At 37.7% G+C, this 22,811-nt stretch overlaps 1 protein-coding gene across 8 annotated transcripts in view; it reads right to left on the bottom strand.

The window, feature by feature from the left end:
* Nucleotides 1–22,811, bottom strand: part of ryr2a (ryanodine receptor 2a (cardiac)) — a 219,211-nt gene that overhangs the window by 18,462 nt on the left and 177,938 nt on the right. For 4 of the 8 annotated variants that reach the window (XM_046854545.1, XM_046854547.1, XM_046854550.1 and 1 more), the window contains 20 exons: nt 21,954–22,066; nt 21,483–21,579; nt 21,208–21,314; nt 19,833–19,884; nt 19,665–19,715; nt 19,195–19,294; nt 17,344–17,423; nt 17,154–17,230; nt 16,996–17,069; nt 12,383–12,400; nt 8,862–8,942; nt 7,108–7,196; nt 6,722–6,850; nt 5,397–5,501; nt 5,216–5,297; nt 4,319–5,121; nt 3,088–3,588; nt 2,032–2,099; nt 1,747–1,894; nt 1,383–1,469 (listed from right to left, as the gene is read on the bottom strand). In XM_046854545.1, the coding sequence (XP_046710501.1) occupies nt 1,383–1,469; nt 1,747–1,894; nt 2,032–2,099; nt 3,088–3,588; nt 4,319–5,121; nt 5,216–5,297; nt 5,397–5,501; nt 6,722–6,850; nt 7,108–7,196; nt 8,862–8,942; nt 12,383–12,400; nt 16,996–17,069; nt 17,154–17,230; nt 17,344–17,423; nt 19,195–19,294; nt 19,665–19,715; nt 19,833–19,884; nt 21,208–21,314; nt 21,483–21,579; nt 21,954–22,066 (2,862 nt within the window). The remainder of the gene's footprint in view (nt 1–1,382; nt 1,470–1,746; nt 1,895–2,031; nt 2,100–3,087; nt 3,589–4,318; nt 5,122–5,215; nt 5,298–5,396; nt 5,502–6,721; nt 6,851–7,107; nt 7,197–8,861; nt 8,943–12,382; nt 12,401–16,995; nt 17,070–17,153; nt 17,231–17,343; nt 17,424–19,194; nt 19,295–19,664; nt 19,716–19,832; nt 19,885–21,207; nt 21,315–21,482; nt 21,580–21,953; nt 22,067–22,811) is intronic. The other 4 variants (XM_046854546.1, XM_046854548.1, XM_046854551.1 and 1 more) reach the window with 1 other exon arrangement.

Below are 22,811 nucleotides of genomic sequence, written 5' to 3'. Positions count from 1 at the left end.
GCAAGTGTATAAAACAGATGCATTAAAACCTGTGCTAGAAATAAACAGATATTGTATTTCAGGTACAGTGTTCATCTGGTCAGAATTAAACCTGCACTGGGACTGGGACCCTACAGGGTCACACAAGCGAAAGAAAAAATGACCAATTTCATTACAATGTATTAACAATGCTCACTCATTCATCCTTAGTAACTGCCTGTTTGGGTTTATTGTAGTTTGTAGTAGTTTTATACAGAAAATTTCTGCAGGGACATTGAAAATGATGATAAGACATAAAATACTGTATACAAATACAGGTATAGGGAGCACTAAACACCCCATATGAAAGCCTGCAATGATACAAAGAATACAAAGCAAATCCAAAGCTTTAGCACAATGCTATACATTCATATATATATATATATATATATATATATATATATATATATATATATATATATATATATATATATATATATAATTTTTATTTTTATTTTTTCTGGTAAACTTTCTCTAATAGAATTTTATTTTTTTGCCTATTTTAAAAAGAAAATATTGTCTTTAAGCCACTGAGATACAGTTGGTGGTCTGGGGGATTTCCAAAAAGTCGCCACTAGCTCGCTCATCAGGGACAAACTTACAATTATAAGGAATAAACTTGTACATTCCTTATTACCACATTATCTCTGTAAAGCTGCTTTGAGACAATGTCCATTGTTAAAATCCCTTGATTGAAAACATATCCTAAACGTGGCCGACGAAGAGGGTGAGAAATCTTATCAAGCACACCTTTCACCCCAGCCACTGACTGTTTATTCCTCTCCCATCTGGAAGATGGTATGTGAGACTTTGCTGTCACACTGGGAGTTTCTTTTCCCTAGGCTCTCAGCCCATTAAACTCTATATATACCATTATCTCTACATCCAACTCAGTCAAATTAACGCTACTCAAAAAGACTGCACTGTACATTAACGTCTTACACTTATATTGCTTCCCACAATGCCCACAAATATATATAGTTGTGCATCTTAAAGGCATTTTATTCAAACTCATTTTTTATTTGTATTGCGCTTTTAACAATAGACATTGTCTCAAAGCAGCTGTACACAAATAATGTGCTGATAAAAATTTATATGTTGTTTATAAGAGTAAGTTTGTCCCTGAAAAGTGTGCGGGTGGCGACTGTGGCGAGGAAAAACTCCCCGAGATGGAAGAAACCTTGCGAGGAACCAGACTCAAGAGGGAATCCATCCTCGTCTGGGTTGCACCGAATGTCCAGCCCTGTATTTGTACTCTGCATCGTGACAAAGTTTAATCTAATCTATTCTACACACAGTATAGAGTATATGGTGAGATTTGTTCTGTCACTCGGCATGTCGGTGCTCACACGGTGCAGACTCACCTTGTAGAACAGCAGGATGAAGTTAATTGCAAAGGCCACAAACAAAGCCAGCATTCTCATGTTGTAGAAATTCCGCGCAAAATAGTTCTGTAATAGGACACAAAAGGAAAACATCATAAATCATCTGTGGCAGCAGTGGAGAAGTAAATAAAAGGAGATTTTGCTGGGACATGATCCATAAGTCCATGAATGAATCTTCCCATGAATAACATGCCATGGGAATAGAACTCAATACGAACGCATCAGCAGCTTCTAAACGTCTATTTCGAACATCTTTTGATCTGATCTGGATGACAGTGCATGGTGTAGTTTTAGTGCTTTTTCATGAGTAGAGATTCACAAATTTCATGAGACGCTCTCTTACTAGTAGCTTGCGCTGGTAGGCGATGATCTTCTTCCAGAAGGCAGACTCTTGTAGATCGGGCTCATCTGATTTGGACGAGCGGGTCAACTGCGTCTTCCTTTTCTTTGGAGCGTCCTTCTTTTTTTCCTTTTTCTCCCCGTCCTCGCCTCTGTCGCAGACACAAATATTCACTGCTGTTAATCAGTAGCAGAAGCTCAGGTACTCAATTCTGAAATATATCACCACACTGAACAACAGTAGGAAAATTAAAGTGTGTGTGGGTCTTTGCATGTATAGAAATCATACTCTGCTTTCTCAGACACTGTCTTGGTCTCCTCTTCCTTCTCGTCAGTTGATGATGATGAACCCTTCACCTTAAAAAAAAAAAAAAGAAAAAAAAAATATTTTTTGTTCAAATCAAGTGTACGACAAATAAAATTTGTATTTTTCAAGAATGTTGTCTACATATAATAATATTAAATATGCAGTATTTTGGGGGCATTTTGGCCACATTTACAAAGTTGTGGTCAATTTATAGCACAAATTAGGAAAAACGTGCCATTACATATTAGGAAAATGCTGATTAAGGTGTGCCAGTGTTGACACAGCAGTTGTTCTGAAGACAAAAGAAGAGTTTGTAATAAACATGTTCAACAGATCATTAGTGTCATAATTAGAGCCCCAGGAATCCTGGAAATTATATGCAAATGCAGGTCAAATTTAACACCGAGATCCAGAAAAGTAGGTATGCCCTGACTTACGATGGAGCCAGTCGAGACGTAGCCCACCCAGGAGTCTTGAAGAATTGGTGATTAGTGTAGTAGTGTACTGTAATTAGTTAATAATTTAAAAAAATTCAGCAATTTTCACTACCGCACTCTATAAACTATACGAGCGCCGGTTCGTGAATGGAGGCCTGAGCTGGATGATCAATAAGAAGCACACCTGCATCTGATGAGACCAATCGGTGTGCTCTGTTTTAGTGTCTGGTGATGCAGATAGAAACAAGAACTAAAACTGGGCATTGAAACCCCAAAAACACAGAACAACACCGAGACAACTGAAATCTGTCGACTGCTGGCGAGACTAAGGCATCTCACAAGGTGGGAGATGTGTAGATCTTGGCAGTGACCCGCAGCATTGTACTGCGCTATTGTCAATTTACAATCGAAAAAAAAATTTAATTGTATTTTGAACCATAATTCCACCTGTACTGTCAATAAAAGTCAATATATACAATCAATACTGTCATCAAAAAAGCTCTTCAAATCAGTTTTTGGGAGACTTTTAATGATTGTGAAGAGCTCTCTGTAGTTTTTGTATATCATGTTAGATGGAATTCTGGGTGATATATGCCCTTACTGTGTGTCTTCTGCGAAGTTCAGGTGAAGGTGTAGGTGTAGGTGGCATAGGGGTAGTAAGGAGGTCTGTCAGGCTGGCGTTGGGGTTATGTGGCATAAGTTTGTACTGTCCTCCTTCCCTCCTCAAGTCCAGTCCAAATATATCAGACAGCAAGTCGGTGTCTTCAGCAGCCACCGCGAGGTCGGCCAAGTCTTCATCAGGCGTTTTCTCCGCATGTTTCCTCTCCACCTCCTCGCTCTCCCCTCTCACCTCGTCCTGTGTCGGGTCAGGCATGTTAGCCAGCAGCTCGGACACCTTCATGGTCTTGGCACCCTCCACCAATCCTCCACCCAGGAAGCTGTTGTAGATGATGCGGAAGAAGCCACGTGCCACGCTGAAGGCGAAGTGCAGCAGCCCCATGAGCACATTCCAGCAGAAAGCAGCCAGTGTGGTCACCATGTCCTTCACAGTCATCTTCTTCGCCTTCTTCAGCTGCTTCTTCAGACTCTTCATGGACAGCACCTTAAATTTCAGCACGTTCGGTTACATCATGCTTCGATTTCAATTTCGTATATGTGGTGGATCAAATATATCCTGATGTTATTAAATGGAAAATACGCTCCGAAAAATGACACAATGAATATAAGCATCATTTCTATAATAATAATTTTTATATAAAATTCTGATGAATTTAATAACATGAGGTTAACATCTATTCTAGGGTTATAGCACTTGTACTAGTCTGTCTAATAGGCATATGTTTACATATATAAACCTCCCTTATGCCGGGCTCACACTGTGAGATTTTGGCCACGATTTAGTCGTCTGAGATACATTTTTAAAATCCTAAACTATTCCTATAATTCTGGGCTAAAATCAGTAGTCTTTGTTAGTTTGTTTGACATGTTTACAGCTGATTATTGGCCTTTGCAATCATTATTTTCTCCTAAGAAAAACTGTGGCAGGGTCAGAAGATTTTAGCCATTTTCCCGTAGTGTGACTCCTCCTACAATGACGTCAAACCAAAAGAAGATAAGAGCGCAGAACCTGATGACGCAATTAGCGCAACACCCTTAAACCACCTCAGGGAAAATGTGAAAACGAGTTAAGTGGACAGTACAGAAAGAAAAGAAACTTTTGGATGGAAAATAAGTGTTTGTATGACGTTCTTATTAAAAAGGCATGTCATGAACCAAATAAACGAAACGGATCGTTTAGACAAATAACACATTCACAATAACGTTAATCGCACCTTCATGAGCAGAACGACGTTGTAGCGCAGAGCAAACAGTGCCGAGCATACTGTGCTGATGGAGAAGAAGCCCATGTCTGGGGTTTCCTCTTCAGGTTTATCGCGCTCATTCTCTTCTTTGCTCGCGGAGCGCTCTCCTGCATCCGACATCTGTGCAGCCAGCTGCATCTCAAATATGGTGTCTTCGCAGAAATTAACGAACAGCTCCATCTTCTCCTTCTCGCCGCCCTCGTTCACGACGTCGAAGATGAACTGGCGCTTAGACTCTTTCACCTGTGGCTTCTCCCACTGCGTGCGGCTCGACTCACTTATCTCGAAGTACACGCGCTCGATGCGCTTGGCGCTGCCCATTATCTCGATGCGGCCCAGGTAAGGCTGGAAGTAATTGAGCACGCTCTCGGCCAGCTCCAGGAACGTCTGCAGGCGCGAATCGTGGGGCATGTGCTCCGACAGGTTGGTCAGAAGCACGGCCACGTTAAAGCCGATGTCCTTGGCTGGCTCGTGAAAGCGCTCCACAAATTCCTCGTAATCGAGCAGCTCGTTTTCGTCCGTTTCGGCGCAGGACAGCAGGAACTCCGTCTCGGACTGCGTGTAGTGCTTGTGGCTCTCCATGGCTTTGTGAAAGTCTCGCTTGGAGATGACCCCCTTCCCGTCCGGGTCGTACTCTTTGAAAGCATCCGACGACGTGAGATCTTTCAGCTTGAGGAACATGTCGAAGAACTTGAGAATCATCTCCACGTTGTTGGAAGACTCCACCAACATGTCGACCATCTGCTTTCCGATGGTGCCGTTAACAACGTTCCCTGAGGAAAGACTCATTTGAATTTTATGACTTAGTAATGCTATGTGGAGAAATATATATCTATTTTTTTAATGGAATAGCTCGTGGATTATTACCCTCTAACATGGAGAGCAGCATTACCACCATGTCCTTCTGCAGATCCATGAGCTCTTTCAGGAGGTCAATCTGGCTTGAATCCTGTATCATTACAAACAGGCGGAATATTATGTACATATATACTGAGCATGACAGGTTTAACCCTTTTTTTGTGCCAGTTTGCTGTTATTAGACGCCTACCTGGGAGAGCTTCATCTGCATGTGTGCAAAAACATGGAGAAACCCGACCACGGCGTCCCATAGGCGACTGTGTGCCAGGCTCTGCTGGTTCCCTGTGCAAGGTCCCTGTAGCAAAACATGACAAGAAGCTTAACAGGCTGCTATTCATTGCATGTTTTTTTATACTTGGATAGAGTCGTTTTAGATTGGAAAAATGATGTCAAAAAGGAGTTTTTTATAATTTCTAATAAAGCCACCAAAACTGCCGACGCTTTTTTATTTCATGAAGTTTATTAAGCCACGATGTAAAGAACATCACACGAAGATAAAACAAAATATATAAAAACATTTTGGATTAAAAAACCTATAATAAACAAATAAATAACTGCAGATGAGATTTGCATTTCACATGCTGGCAAATCAAATTAAAATCGCCTAAACTGCCTGTGCAAGCGCAAGTGCAGCGTAGCATCAATGCACCGAAAAACAAACACAAATTCATTCATAGAATACAATTAGAGCAAAATATAACTTTACAGAATCCCAACCATTGTTCTCTTTTTAAATCACAGCCTACAGGATGCTCATGTGTCGGTCATGGATGATGGAAAGTGACACTTAAATCCGTCATGTTGGGGGGCTGGTGTTCACTCATGCACATAAAAATTATTTATTAAAAGGTCTTTCTTTTCACATTTCTATTTATAGCATTATCATAATAGGCTGTATATTACTTATTGGGAGAAAACCGGTATTTCTATGTAAAATTACACATTGAGCACCCCCATATAACCAAAATGGCACGATCCTTATTTCTTAACACCTTAGCGAAGATTCGACTTAAAAATTTGTAGTTGAATCAGGCTTCTCCTATTCTTTGAATAATTGGGATCACCCCTAGTATGAAGACATGGTGCTGGATGATGAAATCTGAAGCTCAAATACACTATTTCCTTGCAGGAGGTCCTTAGAAAGAACTTCTCTGAATTGACTTAGCGAGCGAAATTCCTTGTAGACTCTGAGGATTAAATGGACCTCTGCCAACATGCACTTCATTTTCCCCCACACATGAGCTGCTACAAACAATGTCAATTCTATAATCCAAGCCCAAACCTAATTTACACAGGTTTTACAAGTCGAACACGACAGAAACGAATTACTGTGCTATGTCTTTTAGGTTTAAAGTGATTTAGCAGTTCAGGCAGTGTTGTAAATCAAAATCAGTAGGATGAGATAAAATAATCCAGAGCTCGCTAGTGTGAGACGCTTAAGTAGAATGTATTTACATGCCTGTCTGTCGGGAAGTAAAAGATATACCGTCACACCACCACCTACGGAAACAGTACCTGAATGTACTCTGTAAGAGTATTGAAGACCTGCTTAGCCACATTTATAGCTTTGGAGAAATTCCGCTGACCCTGCTCATCGATCACGTCCTTCCCCGAATAGTACCAGTAAAAATCACTGATGGACTCCTGTTGAAACGAAAATGAATTGCAATTAACAGCATTTATCAATTTCAGTTTCTGGAAAAATGGAAGATTGTGTTCGGCTAATAAATATCCTGTTGCTCCCAATGCACTGTGGGTAAAACAATCGGCCCTTCAGCAAACAAACATTCAAACATGCAGACCTTCTATTAGTTTTTATTATGCAGTGTATTTTTCAAAAAAGACATGCCAATTTAATTATTGCTACTGCTGAATATATTTTTCCACCTGCAGGGTCTCACCTGGACTCTAAGCAGGTAGTCCACGGTGGAGATGATGATGTTGACAGTCGTGTTGTTTCCTGTTTGCGTTCTCAGGTAGTTCTGGAAATCTGTGGCATAGCACACATTAATGAAAACAATAATTGGTCGAGCACAGCACTTTTTTAACCTCAGAAACTTTTAGTTACATTGTTTAACATTTTAACACAAAAATACAAAAATGTCAGATTTTTATATTTTCGTGTTAAAATAAACTCTTTTTAACATCAGTCTTCCCGTAATAATCATGGTGTCTGAAACACTACTTTTGGACAGTCACACACTTTTTTTAGGAATTCTGCCTCTGTATTCCAGCAAAATAGATTTGTAATGAAGTGATCAGTAGGTGATTAGAGTGTAGAATGATTGCAGATTTCTTTCATCGTCAAACAAAAATTATCATCGTCAACACATCAAGTCGAGAAAACTCTCAAAAAAGGACTTGCATCAGTGTCAAAGTTAACAATCAGGAGATTTCATCATGAATATATATACTGAGGGTTTCCTTTAAGACGCAAACCACTGGAAACAAAGAAGAATTGAAAAACAAGATTAAACTGGTAGGGGAAAAAAATAATGGAGAAGGAAAGGAGAGGCTTATGATCCAAAGCACACCACAACAATAGTCAAGCATGGAGGCAGAGGTAAAATTACAAAAAATTGCATCACTGTCCAAACACCAATGGACCTGACTGTACAAAGGTTTATTACTGTTAAAGTGTTACAGACTACATAATAAACCCAATGTTTACCAGATTTTTCACCATTTTTGTCTTCTACAGCAGCATCTAAAAAAAAATTCTTCTAGACTGTCCTACTGGATGTTGGGATTTAACTGAGCTCCTTAAACAGGAATAAAATTGATATTTTTTTCCCCAATAAAAGCTTAGACTAGTGATGGTAAGATTCAGCTATCGGCATTAGTGCATCTGCATAAAAGTTAACAATGTGATACATTGATTGAAAAAACTGTGCATTGGATACAATTTGGCATTTGTATGGCGATGCATCATTTTAACATATTTACATGGTTAAAAAAGGGTTTATTTATATATAATTATATATTTTTATTATTTCTATACTTTTATTATTTAGAAAGTGGCTGATAAATTGTGAACAATATTTGATATGTAGATTGATTTCTCGTCGTTAAACTGTTTTTCGATCGCGTTCTCTCGGCCCCGCTGCTGCTACGTGAACATGACGTATCGCAACACTACGAATCCGAGGCGTGTCCTGAGACTCACATAGAATACAGATTAACATGGCAGAGGTAGAGCTGTGTCTTCCTGGAGACAGAACAGCAAAAAAACGTCTGGTTTTATTTCATTTTTTTCATGCACTACAAAGGTCTGTATGTGAAAGGGCCATGCGTTAGAAGTCAGAAGACACTCAAGTAAATGTAAGATTTGCTGTCTGTATGGACCAAAGAAATAAAAGTGAACTATCTGTACCTTAGTGAATTGCATAGCATCATATTTTGATGCACTAAATCGCATTTCGAATCAGTATTGCTGGCTATGCATCGAGTTCGGCTTCGGTTATGGAGATGCACATCCCCAATATATAATGATAATCAAAAATAAAAAGCGCATCCGTTATACAGCAAATGTGGAATAGAATTTATACCCATGTTGCTGTAAAAATGAAACAAAACCGTCGTTTAATGGTACAGAACATTGCAGAGTAATGAGCAGAACGCGGCCTCATGATAGAGCCGAGAGTGTGTTTCTCACCCGAATTGTGTCCTTCACAGAGCAGCTGTAGGAAGCGGAACAGGTCACATGTGAACTCGTCATCCTGCATCACCTTCTCGCCTGCACGGCCGGACCAGAGCACACGCGTGTTACAGTCGGCATGGAAACCAATGCCACACAGCTACAACGTCTGAGAGAGGCACATGGGTCCAGCATAGCCCTCACACACACTCGTACACGTGACCACGCACACACACGCATACTGATGGAGGACACTACACGCTATCTGAGAGCGTAAAACCATATAGGTAATGGAAGGAGTTGAGCAGCATTTTGTTCCTGTGCCTCTCAGCGCACTACAGGACGACTCATATAAACATCTACACCAGCTTTTTATTAAAAAAAATAATAAGGCATTGATTCCTGTGTCTGCTTTACCTTTTTGGTGACTCAACTGCAATTAATAGCTTTGACATCATTTCCTGTTTAGTCGAAAGGTAATAGTTGAATCAAAGCATATTTGGTATTAATGGGGATTCCTTCCTATTTTTTAATGCACAGGTTTGGATTTTTCAGCCAAAAAGAATGTCAGACTGGTGTGCGTGCAGCTGTAGAGACACGGATGGGATAAAATGCTGCGTTAACCATGCAGAAGGCTTCTCACGGTTAATGAATGTGGGAGCCCCGGCCAAGGGTGATTCTGAGATGACCCTGAGTACAATATAAAACTCTGATAACAATGAGCACAGATCTAGTTCATTTCACAACAGCTACACTGCAGCTAAGCCTGAAAGTGCTTTCATTTAGTTAACTTTCTTTCTAACAACCGTAACTTTCTTTTTCCCATCAAAGAAAAGAGCCAATAAAAAAAAGGTAATAATTATAATAATAATAATAATAATAATAAGCATCAGCATCATCATAATAATAAATAACAAAATGTATTTTTTTTTTGCTGAGAATTTTTTTAGACAAAATGCACTTTCAGGCTTATTTTCATCTGATGATAAACCAGAACAGAAGCCTTACAAAAACACACTGCAATTTCACAGCATCTCTACGTTCATATTCGCTGAACAACAAAAAAGCATAGAATTCTAACACATCTTATTTACGTCAACAATTCTGTCAGCTTATCATCTAACAATGCAACTTTATGCAGCAATAGAAAGTACTGTTAATACACAGTAGCGATCACATAGTCCTGGCAACAACAAAAAAAGATCTGTGGATAAAACATTTGATTTGGTTAGACTTCCTCTGGTCTATCATTCTCGTTACTGTCCGAGTGTAAAACTGCACTTTTTCAGAGTGTGTTGGAAAATGGAACCACTCAACGGAAACATGGAAGGAGAACACGAAAAGAATTCCGAGTGAAAACACAACACCGATCATCGGATAATAGCGTAAAAAAAATAAGAAACAAACTGACCAAATCAAACAACTGTCACTCCAGAAAAAGAAAAAAAACAGGAGGAAAAAAAAAAGGGAAAGTGACTGAACAAATGAAAACAACAATGAGTACACCACAGGACAGACTGAACAGCCTGGAGAGTAAACGAGGGAGAGTAGGTGGAAACGGAGGAGAAAGGAGAAAGGAAAAGAGAAAATAAGTTCGGGGAGGAAGAGGCTACGGAATCAGCTGTCACACCAGCGCAGCCAGGAAAGCCACGAGTCCATAAAGACGCAACACGTAAAGATTACAGAGAGGAATACAGCACTGAGACACGCAGCCAATGCGGCAGGAAGGAAGGGACAGGACACAGGGACGTAACGGAGGAGGTGTAGAGGGAAAGGGAAACTACAAAACAACTAACTGCTCTTACATCGAGCGTGCCAGAAACTGTGCAAATCCTGAGAGGGAGGCAAAAACAGGTGTGTGATTGGCTACAGGTCTACAGGGCATTCCTCCGATACGCCTTTCCCCGACACAGAGCGGGTGCTGGTGTCAGAGGGTCGCGGATTTAAACAACCACTGAAATTAGAACTAATGATAAAGTACGTGTGATTATTCTCAAAAGCACTGCGAGGTCGACCGATACTGATAGCTAAGTTGGATCATACTTCCTGATAACCAATTAAACAAGCAATAGTTTGTCAAATGTACATTGGATTAAAAAAAATAATAAATAAATAATAATAAAAAAATTACACTCCATGTAAAACAGTATTGAAAATAATAAATAAAAATATATATACAATACTTAATCATTAAAATGTGCGTATATATATATATATATATATATATATATATATATATATATATATATATATATATATATATATACACATTTTAATGATTAAGTATTGTATATATATATATTTTTTTTTGAGCTGTTAAAATTAATGTGACATTTAATTTAACAGCACAAATTTTATTAAAGCACTAATTATTTATTTAATACAAATATAAAAAAATAATTATAAAAGGCGAAATTAAAACTTTCAATGCACCACACATTCATTTACGACGTCCTTTCTTTACTCAGATAAATATATATATAAACACTCTTTACAGAGATAATCACTAAACATTTGTTTTACTGATGCGCCAAGTCTTCCAGCAAGCACCAAAATCCAACATGGTGCACACATCCGGCAAGTAAAACTGTCCGTGTGGAAACATAGCAAAGGTTCTGTTTGGTGTCCTGATGATTTTCGGAATTTTCAACACTTTAAAACATGCTCTAAAATCAATATGGTTTCACTAATAATTAACATACAATTGTATAAAGCATCAATATTTGTCCATGTCCACATTAATTAGAGTATAAAAAAATTGGAATGTAATAATTTAAGGTAAATTTAGAACGGATACAAATGTGCGATTAAGTCGCGATCAATCGTGAGCTAACTCATGACAATCACGATTAATCGCAATTAAATATTTTCAATTATTCAATATTTTAATATAATTATTTATATGAATTATAATGATAATATATTAATGTATTTACAACCATATCTCAATAAATATCTATTAATAAAATGTTTAATATAACATTTCCAGATGTTTATTTTAGAATAAAAAAAGTATATCATTAATTTTTCACAGTTTTGCACGATGTTAATTATTCGGAAAAATGTGGCATTATTCAAAAAAAAGTCAATTCTCCATTTTAGACATAATTCATATCCTTAAATACATTATAAATAAGATGCAGTAGCTCCGCCCCATCTTATGGGATTCACCATAAAATCACCAATTTTTCACTCAAGTCAAGAACAGATTTTGAAAGCTGAGAGATGGATCTTTGTTTTGTTTTTTATTGCGTGTGCAACACATTGACGCTTTCTCCGAATCCGGCACCAGCACTGGCACTGTGTGGGTGGAAATGTGCTGTAAGAGAACCAGTGGATGAATAAACAGGTGCTAATCGAGCTTAGAGAGGACAGGAAAGGGCTGAATCTAAGGGCCGATTGAGGGGGAGTCAGAGGAAGAACAAGAAAGAGAGGATGTGGACTGATTACGTATGGGACACCGTGAAAGGGCTCAGGACCTGAACAGAGAGGACACAAAGCTAAGAAATCACAGCAAAATGGCAGAAGTGCATAATTACCACGCTCATGGGTGATGACTGAGGAGGGGGAGACAGTACATGAACCCAAAAGAAGAAAAAAGAAAAAGGAAAGAAAATAGTGAGAGGTCAAATAGATTACAAAGTCCAACTTTTTTTTTTTTTTTTTTTTCTTTTTGAGTGGGAAGAGATGAACTTGGATTCATTCATCAACGTTCTGGTTTATGAATCGCTCTAAACACAAAAGCTGTGGAGGTCGTAGAGCCGATGTCCTGCTTGGAGAGCACAGAAAATGCTACAAGTTAACTGGCTGTTTAAAATGAAGGAACTTGTAAAATCTGAAAGTGTGTGTACGCAATTGATTACATTTTTACTATACTTTTACCTATGTGTCTCATATGTTTTAAAATAATTAATTAATCTTAATGTATCTAAAATGCTACATTAAAAAAATTATAAAATAGTATATCAGGATGCTACTGATACAGTACAAGAATTGCATGTAACAAATTTACAATATATAACTAGATCAAACAACTCGATATATAATATATAACTAGATCAAATAACTAGATATAGAATATATAACTAGATCAAACAACTTGATATAGAATATATAACTAGATCAAATAACTCGATATAGAATATATAACTAGATCAAACAACTCGATATAGAATATATAACTAGATCAAACAACTCGATATAGAATATATAACTAGATCAAATAACTTGATATAGAATATATAACTAGATCAAACAACTCGATATAGAATATATAACTAGATCAAATAACTTGATATTGAATATATAACTAGATCAAATAACTTGATATAGAATATATAACTAGATCAAACAACTCGATATAGAATATATAACTAGATCAAATAACTTGATATTGAATATATAACTAGATCAAATAACTGTCTAATTATTACAGCTTTGATGTCATTTTGACTGGACACGACTGTAATTTAGCAGGAACGTAGCTGACTGAATCCATTAGAAAGTGCAGAGGTTTGTTTGATAGAGCAATAAAAGACAGCACATGCCTCGGTTCAATATAAGGGTATTATGACAAAAAAAAAAAAGGAAAACAAAAGAAATTGGAACAACAGGGAAAATTAAGTTTCATTTTCATGAAGATCTGGAGATGACAAGAAAATAAATCTGATCTTGTCAAACTGAAAGACATTTCGCTTAAAAATAAGTAGAAAAAAAAAATAATGTGTCAAGACAATAAATGCCGAAAAGTGGCAGTGTGAAACCTACGTTAATATCATCTACCTTCAATAACTTTTTAGCATTTATTGTCCTGCAGAGATTTTTTTGTCATGGTACCCTTAATGAGAAATCAACATTTTTTAAATAATTCATCATCAGCTTTCAAAGTCAATGTCAAGTAAAGGAGGATTTGGATTAGCATTAGTCAATCTGATCTGTGAAGTGTAAATGATGACGTCTGAAAGAGCAGAACAAACATCCATTTGATCGAACAGCAACAATGGATTAAAAAATAAAAATAAAAAAAGGTTTAACTCCTGTTAATATGGCAGGTTTTGTGATAGAAAATAAAATAACGCAGGATAAATCAGGTCTGGCATCCTCCCCTCCCCCCCACAATGTGAAATTACAACATATGATAAACGTTTAATAAAAATAATACAAATAATAATAATGAAAATAATCAATTAAAAAAATTTAAATTATATATATACAGTGGAACCCACCTATCTCGACCTCGGTTATCTCAACAACCCTATTAAGTGAATCTCTGCTGTTAGTTAGTGCTAGTGTTCGTAGTGTTAGTAGGGGCGCGGCGCGGCTTTGGGAGGAAAAGAGCAGCCTTTGAGAGAGTGCCGGTGGGAAGACACGTATCGGGATACGCATGTGCGATAACAACGACCGCCGTGAACCAACATATACCAACAATAACGGACGGTGAGAGTGTGGAAGTTTAAATAGGAGCTGGTGATGATGCTAAACGAGCACCATATGTGCGCGATTGAAGCCGGGAGCTTCAGAGAAAGCGGCCGAGAAAGCACCTGACACGCTGAAGGGGGCCGAGGGGGGCGTGGCAGGTGGATTCCTGACAGATAAACATGTACTGTATGTATTTTTATAGCATGCCTTCATCAAACAAATCGCGGCAACGCTGTTGTGTAAAAAAACCCTTCAAAAACACGTGCATGTACATTCTCATTTATTAACACACATCATGTACATAAAGACATTTCAAGCACGCTAATATATTGCCGCCATTTTATTTTCGTTTATCTCGATCATCGGTTACCTCCATGCTTTTTGGCGACCCCCTAGGACATCGACATAACCGGGTTCCACTGTATATATAAAATCAGAAACTTTTCAAAGAAAATTTTTTTTTAAAAGAGCCTAGTTGCATAAGTATACACACCCTTTCATCATTCAGGATATAACACAGAATGAACACATGTTTTATTCACACCTTCATGGTTTCATCTGACTGCTAAAGCCATCATTCTTGAAAAGCCTATACATGCATGCAAGAATCAATCAAAGTAAAGACCATCATCCAAAAAACAGAGAAAATAGAGCACTACAGTGACCTCACAGAGGACAGGACAGCCCTCTACAATGAATGAAGTGAAAAAAAAAATATATGAAAGCGCAAGACAAGAAATGCACTAGGGATGCTGTCAAAAGACCTACATTAATAAAACATCAGGAACATCTGACAAGTTGATAAATACACTGTATGTAACAATACTCATAAACTTCACATGTCTGAACTATGGGATATTGTAATGAAGCTAGACCAAAGCCCTTTCTCACAAAAGTTCAAGAACCCACACCATGTGGCAAAATGTGGTCTGATGTGAAAGTTCATAATAACATAATTCCGAGAAGAAAATAAATAAATATGGTGAAGCATGGTGGTGTCAGCATCATGCTTTATAGGTGCTTTTTTTTTTAGCCAGAACTGATGGTTTTTTATCAAGGTTTGGAATCTTAACCCTTTAATGCCAAATGTATTATATTTGATACACGTTTCTGAGACCTCTGCACCACCTGCATCAACAATACTTTCCTCAAAAACCTGTTGAATACAATTTAAAACTTGTCTTCTGCCCCCTATTGGAGTCTTTTCCAATATGGCTGCCTTCATAAATTGACTTGCTAGTTTTTTGCAGGGACATCTTTGCAGATTTTTTAAAAGTTGTGGTAAAAAAAAAAAAAAAAATTTGTTGTTACTGATTTTTTAAATATAAATATGTACTTTTTTTGAAGCAACTAATAATTAATTTATTTTTTAAAATAATTTTATAGTAAAATTGTGTTGAAATTATGGGTTGTCTTCTTCTTTGGTGGGCTGCTCCTGTTACCAGCGGATCATCTGTCTCCATATCACTCTGTGCTCTACATCTGCCTCTTTCAAAACAACTACCCGCATGTCTTCCCTCACCACATCCATAAACTTGGCCTTCCTCTTCTCCTCCTTCCTGGTGTCTCCATTCTCAGCATTCTCCTACCGATATACCCCATGTCCCTCCTCTGCACATGTCCAAACTCATCACTCCCGATAAAAACCTCAACATCTTCAGCTCTGCTACCTCCAGCTCCACCTCCTGTCTTTTACTCAATGCCACTGTCTCTAAAACATACAACATCTCAGGTCTCACCACAGTCCTATAAACTTTCCCTTTCACTCTTGCAGATAACTCTTCTATCACAAATCACTCCTGCTATCACTCTTCTCCACCCACTCCACCCTGCCTGCACTCTTTTCTTCACTACTCTAACACTCTCCATTACTTTGCACTGTTGACCCCAGGGATTTAAACTCTTCCAACTTCTCCACTGCAATCACATCACTCCAGTTCTCTCCCTCTCATTCACACACGTCTTACTCCTACTGACTTTTATTCTCCGTCTCTCCAGCGTGTACCTCCACCTCTCCAGGCTCGTCTCAACCTGTTCTTTACTCTCGCCACAAATCACTATTTCATCCCTAAAAGACAGAGTGATTTAATCAAATCAATAGGTGCTTCAAAAAAATATTATTTCAAGGGTGATGAAACTTATGCAACGAGGTGATTTTTTTTTCCCTAAAATAGTTTCTAATGGTTTTTCACCACAGGTTTATTCACTGTAATTTTACACTGGGTGTGGGGAAAATTCTAACATGATTCATCTTGGTTCTTATTTTTGTTTTTAACATCACAAAAACCTGATATTTTAACAGGGGTGTGTAGACTTTCATATAAAATGTATGTAGACACTAATACACACGTTGCAAAAAAAATACAAATAATAAAAATCATATAAATGAAATTATATATGATTCATACAAAGACAGAACTGATCTAAACATTGAAAATTGTGATGATGAATGTAGACATCATGGATGATTAATGAAAAAAAAAATAATAATTCTGGCGTTAAAGAAAAAGAGAGACGAGATGTCATATGAGAATAACCACATGGTTTGGTGGTAAATACTAAACCTTGGGGTAGTGGCCAATTTACAACACTGTGTTTTAGAAAAATAAAAGTAGAAAACAATGAGTTATAGAGCAGATTATTTGGATATTGCTATGATAAACAGAATATTCAACTTTAGTATAGAATAGATGTTACGTTGGATTTTTTTTTGCCTCCCATTTCATTAACATACCTGAACCTTCCTCCGTCACCATGCCCAGGCCCTCGGCTTTATTCTGCCTCTCAAAAGCATTCAGGTCGAGAACGCTGGAGTAAAGACAGATATATTTATTGTGCTGCACGGACATTAAAATGCTCATTTCACAACAATCATTTCCTGATAAAGTTTACCTGCAAGACTGCATAAGTCCTGCCAGGCTCTGGAAGAATCCGACATCCTTTTTATCCTTCAAGTAGTCCAGCATTTTCTACAAGTGGATGTTTCATTTGTAGTTGCATAAAAGACATACAAAGCAAGAAAAAAAAAGAAACGGCTCCACTTTTATACCCAACACCCACAAGTGTTTTAACATGGCCTTACCTGCTGCACTGTGGAATTTCCACCATTCAGTATAGCAATGCCCAGCTTCAGTGTAGACGCCACCATCGGCCCCATCTCACCTGCACACAAAGTCAATACAATGTCACCACCTCGCACTGTAGAGACACAACTGACAAAAAAACTTGCGCAGTGTATAAACTCGAGGTTCATCTACTCCACTCTAAGTTTTTTTCTGCTTTTGAAAGTATAGTTTATAATCCCTACAGACTTATAATGATCAAAGCTTTTACAAACCGTCATTTTAGGCTTCTATCAACATATTTTCCAGATAATCAGCGAGCAATAATGGGACCTGGTTGTTCATTGCCCCTAATGGTGTAGACTTAAATGTATTCAGTTAAACTATTGAACAAAGAATACACTATATATTGGGGGTGTAATGTTACATGTATTGTGTCAAAATTTTTCGATACAGGGCTTTCGGTTCGGTACACATGTTTACCGAATGCAATCCTTTTTCGTGCAGAACATAGTTACAATCCGAGTTCCCCCTTCGGAACGTATTAAGTGGAAGACCGCAAGTTTGTTTAGTCTCCACTTCGCATGTTTTTATTATCATTAGGCTTAAAAACATACATGACATTGCCAAGAATCTAAAAAAGAAACTTAAGTTAGTGTGGCTCCTCACTCTGTAATGGAAATTTAACCGAACCGTGAATTTTGTGTACCATTACACCCCTACTATATGGACAAAAGTAAATCAGTAAGACGTCTGACTTTTCAGCATAAAGTTGATGGCACACAATTGTATAGAATGTCTTTGGATGCAAAAGCATTACATTTTCCCTTCACTTGAACAAGGAGACTGAATCCTGTGGCAGACAATGCCCCTGTGCACAATGCAAAATCCATGAAGATCTGGTTTACATGGGTTGGAGTGAAAGATCCTGGGTGGCCTGCAATAGAGCTCTGACCTCAACCCTACTGAACACCTTTGGGATAAAATAAAATGCACCCCAGGCCTCCTCACCTTCTCACCTACATCAGTACCTCTAGCTGAATGAGCACAAATTGTCACAAGCACACTCTAAAATCTAGTGAAACTTCTGCCCAGATAAAGTGAAGGTTATTATAACAGCTAATGAGGACTACACGCAGAATGGCATGTTCATAAAAGCAGGAGTCCACAAAATTGAGGGGATATAAAAATAACAATAACTGTGTTAAAAGAGGACGAAATTTCAAAGTAATAAATCATCTTATCTGTTTAGAACATTGGAGCTTTGTTAGCCTTACAGATGTAAAATAGCATATCCATGCTGGAGCACTCAATAACTGACTCCAATATTATTGAAATACAAGAAAAACACTAATATCAGAGTGAAATTATTATTTTATAATATGATTAAGTCTTTTTTCGCCATATTTTGTCTTCTGAACAGTGTCATCTGTTGTATAATAGGATATAGCGTATAATAGGATATAACAAGTATATTATAAGTATATAATACACTGCACACACACACACACACACACACACACACACACACACACACACACACACACCCACACACACACCCACACCCACATACACACACAGCAGTGGATAAACGCTTAATATGCTGTTGTTATTTTGCATGCATGGGTGAGCATCATTTAAATATCTGCATATTAATATTATCTGTTTAAAACAAACAAACAAACCAACCAATAAATAAATAAACAAAAAATTTAGCTATTTTGCCTGTAAGACCAGTGCTCAATATATTAAAAACGTGTATAATGTTTATTTCTAGTAACAGTGTATTAATGCTTCAAGCAGCTTCAAGCTAATATTGAATTTGATCCAACATTACATGAGTAAAGCCATGTGGTGAGAGTTAATTAGACCTTTGCTGGCACTGATGGTCTGCAGCACCATCTCAGCCGCACCACGATCATGGAGCCGAGCCTGCTGATACAGCAACTTCTGCTTCTCCATCTCCTTCTCCTGCAAGTAAACAATTAATGATCACTGTTAAAAAAAAGCTCTCATAATCCACTGTGTCCATTTTCTACTTGGATTGCTACCAAGTCCTACTGTTTAATATGCCATGACCAAAGATCCTAATTACATCTGATAACTTGCTGTGTGTTGAGTAAAGCAAAGTTGAGTTGAGTAAATCTGCTTGGGGATTATTGATATTTAAATCCAGGTAGTAAGACTGAAATCTGATCATATAAAACACTTCAGCAGCTACATTTATCCAAGAAATAATATAAATACATATTGCAAATACACAAATATAATAAATACATCTCTACAGCCAACCCACCCCTGATATCCCCACACTGTAACATAATCCCAGAAAGATGTTTACCTCAAAACTCTTCACCTCCTCTTCTTCGTCTTCCTCTTCATCATGGCAGCTCTGGAAACGGAATAATAAAACGTGTTAGGAGAACCCATCTGGTGATTGATGATTATAGCGCTGGCTCTCGGTGCACTGATTTACTCCTCATGCATGTTTCTCAGTAGGGATTCTCACCTTGGCCATGATGTCAGCGTAGGCCATGTAGAGGCTGTCCTCCTCCAGTTTACTGCAAGATACAGGATTGTGCATTCGTATTTATAACCACATAGAAATCACGAACACTCTGCTTTATTGTGCATTCTGTGTTAACTAAATCAAGTCTTGATCAAAAAAGATGATCAGTTCACGAGTTGTGACATGATATCGCCCAGGAACAATATGATGAGAGTCATTTATAGTGCAGTTATCTGAGAGAAGTGTTTAGTTTCTTACAGTTTTGTCTTGTTTCCACTGACCCTGTCTCTTAATGTTCATATAGGCTGATATAACTACATTTACATTTATGGCATTTAGCGGACACCCTTATTCAGAATGACTACAAATGACCTTACTCAGGGCTTTGCTCAGAGGCCCAGGAGGAGCAGCTTGGTGTGGCTGGGATTTGAACTCATGATTTTCAGATCTAAAGTCCAATGGCTTAACCACTGAGCTATCACCTCCACAGAAGGCACTCATAGTGGAGCAAGGAAGGACAACCACATCAAACACTGCTGGGATTTAAACTCAGTATCTCCTGTTTAGTACCGAGGCCCTTTAACTAACTAAGCCAAAGCACCACAAATGGTATACACATAGTGTGAACTCACGAGAGATAGATAGATAGATAGATAGATAGATAGATAGATAGATAGATAGATAGATAGATAGATAGATAGATAGATAGAGACAGACAGACAGACAGACAGACAGACAGACAGACAGACAGACAGACAGACTCGGCAAAAACATATGTAGACAGACAGACAGACAGACAGACAGACAATAGATAGATAGATAGATAGATAGATAGATAGATAGATAGATAGATAGAATATTTCTGTTAATGTAAATCTTGGAAAAGCTTTTTTACTACATTTTGGAATAAGAATAAGACTGTGAGAACAATAATAAGGTCAGGTACTGATGTTCCGTGAGGATATCTGGGGTTCCATCTGGTTATCAAGGTCAAGGTTCTGTGCATACACTAGAGCAAGCCATGTCTTCATAGAGAGCGCTTGTTCAGAGGGATGTGATCAAGATGGAACAGGTTTGGCCTTTTTTAGATGCAGTAAAGGGAAACTGTAACTCTACAGCATACAAAAACAGTCTATACAACGGTCTGCCTTGAGCTTTGGGGCATGGTGTCTGGTGTCCACAAATCTTTCTCCATACAATGTAATTTTCTAACCTTAAAAAAGTTAAATGCTAATGATGTTTATAATGCATTTAATGCTTAGTCCATATATAAGACAGTGGAGTGTAATCTAATAAAAGAGAATATTACAGTCTATTAGAGAGCAATAGAGATAAAATAGAGGCAGGAGAATACTATTTCCTGTCTAAAACAAACCATTTCTCTGTCAGAGCAGTCCTGCTAAACAGCTGAATGAGCTGGTGCAATGGGTCGATGTGTTTAACCCCTTCATCCTCCTCTGATGGCTCCTCACCACCCGGCTTCTACAACACAAAGCACAACATTTCAGCTTCAGCTTCATCTTATAGCCAGTACTGAAACAGAGAGGACACTGGTAGCAGGAATGGACAGGACAATATTCTGTGACTTTGATTTCTAGGCTTTTAAATGTATGAAAACATGATGACACACAAAACATGAAAAACACTTACAGCCAAATCTTCGATGAGCTTATCTTCAAAATAATGCTCCTCTGTTTCAATCCAGGACTTCTCATAGCCCTGCAGGAACAGGTTCACGGCTCTGTGCCTGAAATCCATACACACAACAACACGCATTTCTCGGTAATGAAGAATGAGGATGACAAAAATGATCAAGAATTGGTTCACCAGATGATTGCAGGACAAAAACATTTGTTTTTCCAAATTTTTCAAGCAGCTGTATATGTTTTTAGTTTCTATCACTTTGCTATTTTCGAATGTACAGTATATGCTATTGTGAAAAGCTTACATACAATTAAAGCATGTTAGGTCTAACCAAAAAAAAGAAAGAAAAGGAGAAAAATGTGGAGCGGAATCTGACTAGGACTTCGCTTTAATGCAGCAGATACACTTGTTTGTGCTCCTCAATTCTTCTTAGAGCAAATCAAGCTGCTCCATAAGACAGGGTCAAGGTCATGATACCTGGGCAGGTTATAAAGAGGAGCCATCCTGAAGCAGGCGACCACCGCACGCTTCCTCTGCTTAGACAGCAGCTTGTGCCACACGGCCTTCTTACTCCTCTGAGGATGTTCCACCTGAGCAAACACACGGCATTCACTCTGACAGCAAGGCTTTAGCACTGCAATCAGCACTCCTTCAAGGTTCTGGACATTTTGGTTTGCATATCGATGCTATATTAGCAAACATTTGTGGACACCACATCATCACACTATCAATCCCATTCCAGATTATGTCACATTTTGCTGTTATAATGAACTTTACTTCAGAGGTGGAAAGTAACGTGTTCATTACATTTACTCGTTTTACTATAATTGAGTCCTTTGTTTGTGTATGTCTACTTTTAAAAGTAGTTTTTAAAATCTGTAATTTTACTTGAGTATGTTTTGTTTGATGTATTGTACTTAACTTCATTTTAAATCATTTACACTACTGGGTAAAAAAAAAAAAAAAAAAGATCATAAATGACACATTAGACATAAGCCATGGACTGTTTCATTTATTTTTTTATGTTTTATTATTGCACTTTAATTTGTAAAATAAGTTCCTACAATTAAAAAGAACTAGTTTGAGATGTATGTCCTCTTGTCCTTTTTGAACTACACTAGAATCCTTTTAAAAAAGTACATTTTATTTAACTACTTTTTCATTTTTTTAAACACACTTGAAGTAACAGCACGTTTACTTCTTTGATATAATATTAGAATAGAATACTTTATTACTCTTTCCTCCACTGCTCCACTCTTCTGGGAAGGTTTTCTGCAACATTTTGGAGTGTGGATGTGTGGATTTTGTGCTCTTTAACCACATGAGCATTATTGA

The sequence above is a fragment of the Silurus meridionalis genome, chromosome 7 (genome assembly GCF_014805685.1).
Source record: "Silurus meridionalis isolate SWU-2019-XX chromosome 7, ASM1480568v1, whole genome shotgun sequence".
Taxonomy (NCBI): Eukaryota; Metazoa; Chordata; class Actinopteri; order Siluriformes; family Siluridae; genus Silurus; species Silurus meridionalis.
The sequence above is the reverse complement of the archived record's forward strand: the minus strand, read 5'-3'. Positions and strand labels throughout refer to the sequence as shown.